The following is a 7,489-nucleotide window of genomic DNA, read 5'->3' on the forward strand; positions in this document are numbered from 1 at the left end:
CATTCGATGATAAGGAAATTTCAGTGCTGATTACATCTCATGTTTAAGCCAAGATTTTGCCTCAACCATCAAATTTAAACAAGAATGAATAGATTCTAAAAGCACTTTCGAGCCTAAGCCTTTCCTCTATGGAGCATATGCTTATTTTCCGACAACAATTTGGTTCGAAATTCTCACCCGATAACCAAATTTTATTTGCAATATAAATACTCAGCATAATTCTGATTCCGCTGTTTATTTTTTGATACACATAGCTGGCTTTGAATCCTCTGCAAACTCTTCTTCCGTGTCATCTAAGACCAAGATGTTGTTCATCGTTGCTTCAGACGAAACCACCAGACCAATGTTCTTCTGCAGCGCCTCCAGCCCCTGAAAAGATCGAAAGATTTTACCACAATGTTGCCATTTCCATGAGGTTTCAGTTCCAAACAACGGTTCAAATGTTTACATCTTTCTTTGTTCGTGGTCGTTTTTCTTGTTTATTTATCGAAAACTCAAGAGGGATGCCTACCTTAGGTTGCTTCCTCTGCCTCCAAGTGTGCATCCACAAGTTTAGTATTTGATCAATGCACAGTGGCTTCACCAGATAATCAGTGGCCCCAAATTTTAAGAAATTGAAAAGGAAACGGCTTTCATCCTGCGTCGCCAGCACTTCAAAACAAGAAGATTAGCAAAGTGTGATGCACTTTTTACATGGTTTTCCAAGAAAATATTGTTTGTATCCGTAGAACTCCATAATGTGCAGATAGTGCATTACGTAGGATGCTTTCTAAAGCAAACAAAAAAGAGCGTCTGCGAGCACTTGATAATATTAGCAGTCAGATCTCCAGTGGGAACCGGATACCAGATATAGGGGATAATGAGCCATTAGATTAAGTGTCGCTCGGAGTTGCTCACTTTTCTGCTCCCCAAGTGAGCAAAACCGAGTGCAATGGTTTCTATTAAATACAAGAATATGGTGCAGAAAACTGTTATATAGAAGGCTGGCGAAACAAGAAGAAGTAAAGCTTACTGATAACTGGAATGTGTTTGAAATGCAGATCCTGCATTATATACTTGAGCATGCTCATGCTTGCCTCTATAGGAAGGTCAATTGCAGCGAGTATGATATCAATGAATGACCACTCGGCATTCAGCGCATCCAACACTTCCACGGCCGAGGCAACTGATATTACTGTCAAAGGTGTTTGGAACGCAAAAAAAAAAAAAAAAAAAAAAAAAAAAAGATTGGAAACTTGAATTAAAAATGCAGAAGAAAAAAGGACTGATCATATTGATATATACACGCATACATTAGTATTTACGTTTGTGTACGTACCCTGATAACTGCATGTTGTCAGCAATGTGCAAACCTCCTCGCAACTCCCAGCGTCGCGATCACACAGCAAAATTCTTACCCTACTGCGATCCACGGACATGTTCTTGCTCTTAGCTCTACCGCCACCATATTGCCTGCTGCTGTTACCAATATCGATCTGCTTATCTTTCTCCATTGCAATTCAAACCAGCACACAAAAAACACAAAGGCTCAAGAAGTGCATATATCCATGCAATGCATCAATCAGACTCGCTCCCATGCTACAAATACACCAGCTTCCCAACAAAAAGTTTGGTCTACCAAACTTTTGGTCGGGTTTCACGGCCTCCAGTCGGATGTTTTGGAGGATCTCATCGTAAATTCTATACACATATGTCTATATATATGTCTCGGATTTTACCCAACTGCAACATCTCACCTTTTCAGAGTTCTAAATTAAGCTCCTATTTCCTTCCCCATTTTAAGGATTAACCCCCATTGTCTCATGCTTTACAACAGCTAAACTAAGTGCAGCAGAACCATTTCAGACTTAACCACCACATGTTCGGATCTGCAGAGTACCATATTTCTGTTGCACAATCCAAAATCAAGATTCATCTGATCGAAACAATCAAAATGGAATTAAGGGTTACCTACAGTAAACCAGAATTACACCATTTTCGTTGAAGCAGAGCATTGTATTGATCTGTGTCTATCTATATATACAATCATCATGTGGACATAGCTAGAAATTACCAGAGAAGAAGTGAAGAAGTACATGCATCTTACAGAATCAGACATGAAAAACATTGTAGCCACCACATCCTTTACCAAATGACAAAATATCAAGCACAGCACATGCCACCAACGAAAATTCAATCACATGCTCAGCAAAACATGTTTAATTAGGGCCTGCAGGGACAATCTTAATATAACATCTTAACATTGGCTACTCTTGCTCTCTCTTACCTGCCTTCTTGCCTGGTGGACTAGAGACCAGCTCTTATTCCTCTCGCACACGTGCTCTCTCCCACGATGGCTTGGCTTGTCCTCCCGTCTGTCTGCCGCCATCTTCAATCATGCAGAAACTAATCCCTATTGCAGAATAAGTCAAACTAGTTAACACAAATTTTTTCAACTGCTAAAGATTGTTACAGTTCCTTAAACAAGTCAGTTGTTGGGATAAGGTTGTCCTTCCAAAATTGGAAGTGAAAATAACCTACACTCCAAAGCTTCCAGAGTATGTCTGCCCCCGTTTCTGTTTTGCTATCATCCATCACATCCTTTACCGAACTGAAAAATCTCAAGGACAAGATTCTGAATCCTCACAAATATAAACCACATGAGTTTAACATGGCACGGCAGCGCCGGCATGCAGGAGCCATAATTAACTTGGTGATCAAGGAGGAGCTCAAGTCTTATGAATTTTTAAGGTTTGATTAAAAGGAGATTTTTGGCCTCATTAGTATACAAGTTTCCTATTTTCTTGCTCACAATCGCAAATCTCAAAGTGGGTCCCATCTTGGCCACAAGAGACAATGTTGCCAAATTAGTTGCAAACTTATTAAGAGTTTTCTTTTCGAATAGTTTACAGTAATGATTTTCACACCCTCGTTTTCTCTTTCTCGGTGTATCAGTTGTTTGATCTACTTTGATTTATTGAATTCAAAGGCTAGGACAAAAGGAAAGAGCATATGAGAAGAAAAGGGAAGTGCGAAAACCATTTCTGTAATAATAACTTCATACTAATAAGTTAATTTGATCAGAGTGCACAGTCAAAGAACATATATGGTAGCACAGAATTTTAATAAGAAAGAATTAACATTAACAGAGACTGCAATTACATGGCACAACTATCATCCTGAATATGTCAATCTACTTGTCATATTTACAGAGCAACTTCCCCCATCAAATAAATCGGAGATACAAATTCATCCATCAATTGGAATGAAGAATCAATTTCTTTGCCACCAACCGAATGCCTGCACTCTGCTGATAGTCATACGGATCCAAGGAGAAGAATGCATCCATAAAAGTCTGCGGTTTGAAAAGGGTGCTAAGTGCTGAAGCATCAAACTTGGTGAATACAAGCCTCTCCTCGGCACCAGAAGGCTCTTTTTGATATATCTCTGTGGCGTATATTGCAATATCCCCACATACTGCTGTCTGTATGCTGCAAAAACAAATTATACACAAAAAAGTACAACTAATCAGATGAATATTCTTTCTCAGTAGCCAATAGACTGCAGGAATAATGTGTTTCGTGTGTGTGTGTGTGTGTGTGTGAGAAAGAGAGAGAGAGAGAGAGAGACTAAAACTTACTGTAATCTCACTGTAGGATAGTTATTGAAACCCTCTTTTCGGATCACAACAGGCTTCCATTCGGAGCTGCTACCGGAATCCACAGACAACTTTTGTGCAATGCCATCACATGCATCAAGAACTTTGCACAAATTTTGTGATGCGTAACAAACAATATTCAATCGTGGCCGGCCAGCATGATCAAAAAACTTTCCATTGATTCCAAACCGCAATTTCATATGCCTACAGCAAAGCTGCAAACTTACATCTTTGTGTAACAACTTTATCCTCTGACTCCCACGATACAACGGAACAAGGGAAGCACAGATAGAAGGAATAGAGATTTCATCAGGCTGCAAAAAGTCCAAAGTGCCATTGGAACTCCCCGATGCAGCAAAAGGGGAAGAACTCTCAACAGACTCTTTCAAAGGTATTTCTACCATGGCAATGTCTGGCTGAATCAGCTCTTTCATCACTTCATCGTTAAGTGGGCCCATGTCAAAGGGATCTGGTCGAGCGGTGCTAGATTCAATCAGATTAGAGACTTCTTCAGTGTCTTTAGTCCTAAGAGATGTTATTGGATGATTCTCCCCTGTTATTTGATTTGCATGCTCAGTATTCATGTTTATGCGAGACCCCTCAGCAGATGATTTCCCGTCACTACGACTTCTTGTGGTAGCATTTGGAGAAACCCAACTATTCTCTGTGAATATGTCTGGGAGGCTCGACTCCTGTGAGTAGATCAGACTATAGTTAGTTCTATTGATATATTTTGTTGAGTCAAGCAGCTCAACTTGAGTTTCAAAAGGTCTAACTTTTAGGATGTGAGCCAAGTACTGTTTTAGAAAGACTGGTCTTACGTTTTACGCCTCATACATTTCAAATTTGAAAAAACAAAGGGAAAAAATGAAGGAAATACTATTGATTTATATTCTGACATCGTGAACCCCCCGCCCTTCACGTTTGAGCTCCTCACAAGTTACTACCATTAAAAAACCATCATATGAAATTTCATATAAATGCTTTATTATTCAAGAAAGTATGGGTTCACCATCCTTTCAAAAATCATATCATTACCAAGAGTAACACGGTTGCACAATACTTCAGCACTTCAAGATTCATTCGAACGTCATCCAAACTCCTGACAAACCATTACATAAAAGATTAGTTCAAGGAAACAAAATTGGAGGCAAGAGTAATTAGTTTAAACTCGAAGTAGGTTTGCAGAAATACCTGTGTGTCTGCTGTCCAAGCCCGAAATAGGTTGCAAGAGAGGCCATCTGCACGAAATAATGTGTCATGTATGTATCAACGATAACATTCACAAGTAACATACATCAACACCTAGAAACTGCACAAATGCTCCCCCTCCTCAAAACCACATATTTCATTTTGCCCCTTATTTAAAGAACTTATTCGGATCAAAATCTAACCGGTAACATTTACCAACATATGGAGAGAAAATAAATACCTTCATGTTACCAGCTCTCCTTCCGAACCGCTGTGTCAACAATGCCAATGAATCAATGGTACCTTTCGGTTCTGGTGCAGGCCGACCAATGCGTGCGAAAGCCTCCCGAATCCGATAACAATCAAACCTCAGAATGTTGTGACCAGCCCATATACGTTCTATACACAACAACCGCAAAATCAAATTTCACTCATCAAATGCCGTTTCGAAAAATGGATCTCAAATTATCCACCAACAACCACCACAGAAATGAAAATCCAAAGCAACACTCAAAAATTAAAACTGAGTTAGTTTAGTTTCAGCTAATTTTCCTTCTATTTCTCAGCAACCAAACACACAATCATCCATAAAAATCAAACCTTCACGTTAATTATCAATTCATTCGTACAAAACTAAAGATAAAAGTCCAAATTTTTCCCTCAATTTTCTCGGCAGCCAAACACAGAGTTAGAAACTGAGAAAACAAAAATTAAAAGGAAAGGAGCTAACCGTGGAGAATGTCGTAGACCGTATCGGCGACTCGTCGAAGAAGGCTATTTCGAACCGATCCTCGCTCCGACTCGCCATTTTTTTGTATTAAGTGTCCAAATCCCCGCTCCTATATAAAGCAGTTGTACGATGCGGCTTCTGCTTCCTTGGCCAAATGTAAGAAGTGTCCACGCGATAAAGTCTTGTGTCCGATTGAAGTAGACCTGGTAAACGGATGATGTTTGTCGTGTTTGTCTAATATGTTCTGTTGTCTTAACCGGTTTTTAAAACATGTTAGTTAACGAGTTATGCAAGAAATTATTATATCTAATATTTTGATTATACAAAGTATATTTTATTGGGTTCTTTATAGGTAATCCGATAACGAACCAACTCGTTAACAAGTTCTTAATGCATGATAACGATTCGATTTATTAACGAATTTATCTGAAACTATTATTTTCGTGTCGTTTCGTGTCAGGTTAACAGCTTGTCAAGCCTAATTTGAAAGATCACACACATTCAAGAGAATTTTGTGTAGAATATAGGTGATTTCTCTTTGCAGACAAATCAAAATTTAGCACGTGTATAGACGATTATAAATATGCGTCAGATTGCGTACATGCGATTTGTACGTAACAACAAAAGGCTTTGACTTGACTGCATGAACGAGAGGTAGTTTGTACGGAACAACAATAAGCTTTGTGTTGCCTGCACGAATGACAGGAATATGGGAATGTATATTTGGTATAATTCCTTGCCATGGCGTGTGATCAAAGATTCAAACAAAACCCTAATAGCAGCAAACCCACACGGAGCCTTGTCCCCATCTCCCACGTCTACTGTGTGATCAGGTCCAACGAAACTTGAAGACGAAGGCAGATGCAAAATGGTAAATCTATTTAATTTACAGTGTGTTTCAACTTTACAGGGTAAATGCTCTGAAGAAAGCTGAAGACATGCTTCTGTTTGGAGAAATAGTACATCAAGGTGGCGGTGTTTCTCAACCCTATCACATGTCGCCGTGTTTTTAATTTTTCACACGGTGTTTCTGTTTCATGCAAGTCCTTCTAGATTCTGTCTGATTTACCCTTCAAACCTATCACACGTCTCCATGTGCAGCGTTTCTGTCTGATTGGCCTCTGATCATCTGGTGTGAGTCCGTGAATGAGATACCCAGAAGCTACATAGAACGATAAAATTCCGAACTAGAATGTAGCTTTTTTGTGTGAGTCCGTGAATTGTTATCTGAAGTATGTTGAGAATCAATGTCATTTGTAGGTGAAGTAAGTGTGTGAGGTTGGTGAAGTAAGTGGAGGTTGTAGGTGAAGTAGGTGGATGTTGTAGGTGAAGTAAGTGTGTGAGGTTGGTGAAGTAGGTAGATGTTGTAGGTGAAGTATGTGGATGTTGTAGGTGAAGTAGGTGGATGTTGTAGGTGAAGTAAGTGTGTGGTGTAGCTTTCATTTGGTTTGCTATAAATACCCAAGTCCCCAAGCATTGTAGATCATCCAAGGAAAAACAAAGCCTAGAGCTAAATAAGAAAAGCTTTGCTAATTAGTTTGTTTTGTGAGCTTTCTTTAAGAGTGTGCTCTATTTTCTTCTTCTTGGGATCATTAGAGTTATCTTGGATACTCTTCTTATTCAACAATTGGTATCTAGAGCCAAGTCGGTCAAGGATCGTTCTTGGTAGAGCATTGGTTGTAAAGTCTCTTGAAATTCCAGTATGCTCTGTGGTTGCAGTTTTGACTGATCTTCCACATCAGAAAAGATTTCTTGAGATTATTGCTAGGGTTATCACAAACCTTGAGAGGGAGCTTCTTTGTGTCGAGAGTAGTGTATTACTCTGCACGGTAGTCACTCAAGCTTGTTCGGTGTAGTCAAAGTCTTGCCGATACGATGGGTGATCTTCAAGTTGTTGGAGGAATCAAGAAGCTCAACAACCAAAACTATAA

General features: G+C 39.4%; 2 protein-coding genes across 2 annotated transcripts in view; both read right to left on the minus strand.

The window, feature by feature from the left end:
* LOC125478868 (two-component response regulator-like APRR1) lies at positions 1-1,659 on the minus strand. Its single transcript, XM_048587582.1, has 4 exons — positions 1,319-1,659; positions 1,013-1,174; positions 512-651; positions 1-369 (listed from the first exon to the last, which is right to left on the minus strand). The coding sequence occupies exons 1-4, from the start codon at positions 1,491-1,493 to the stop codon at positions 235-237; spliced, it is 612 nt and encodes a 203-aa protein (XP_048443539.1). The 5' UTR covers positions 1,494-1,659; the 3' UTR covers positions 1-234.
* Positions 1,660-3,009: 1,350 nt separating this feature from the next.
* Positions 3,010-7,489, minus strand: part of LOC103931207 (protein NEN1-like) — a 10,515-nt gene continuing 6,035 nt past the window's right edge. The window contains exons 2-6 of the mRNA XM_048587580.1: positions 5,070-5,227; positions 4,832-4,878; positions 4,676-4,739; positions 3,620-4,329; positions 3,010-3,470 (exon numbers count right to left, since the gene is read on the minus strand). Of these exons, the coding sequence (XP_048443537.1) occupies positions 3,236-3,470; positions 3,620-4,329; positions 4,676-4,739; positions 4,832-4,878; positions 5,070-5,227 (1,214 nt within the window). The 3' untranslated portion in view covers positions 3,010-3,235. The remainder of the gene's footprint in view (positions 3,471-3,619; positions 4,330-4,675; positions 4,740-4,831; positions 4,879-5,069; positions 5,228-7,489) is intronic.

The sequence above is a fragment of a genome, unplaced genomic scaffold (genome assembly GCF_019419815.1).
Source record: "Pyrus x bretschneideri cultivar Hongxiangsu unplaced genomic scaffold, Pyrus_bretschneideri_v1 Contig27, whole genome shotgun sequence".
Taxonomy (NCBI): Eukaryota; Viridiplantae; Streptophyta; class Magnoliopsida; order Rosales; family Rosaceae; genus Pyrus; species Pyrus x bretschneideri.

Bases quoted from the DNA above. Each gene is read 5' to 3' on its own strand.
- LOC125478868 (XM_048587582.1), bottom strand. From the start codon at position 1,493: ATGGAGAAAGATAAGCAGATCGATATTGGTAACAGCAGCAGGCAATAT. The intron at 1,175-1,318 runs GTACGTACACAA...CACCTTTGACAG, and splicing joins GACAACATGCAGTTATCAGG to TAATATCAGTTGCCTCGGCC. The intron at 652-1,012 runs GTAAGCTTTACT...CTTGTTTTGAAG, and splicing joins CAAACACATTCCAGTTATCA to TGCTGGCGACGCAGGATGAA.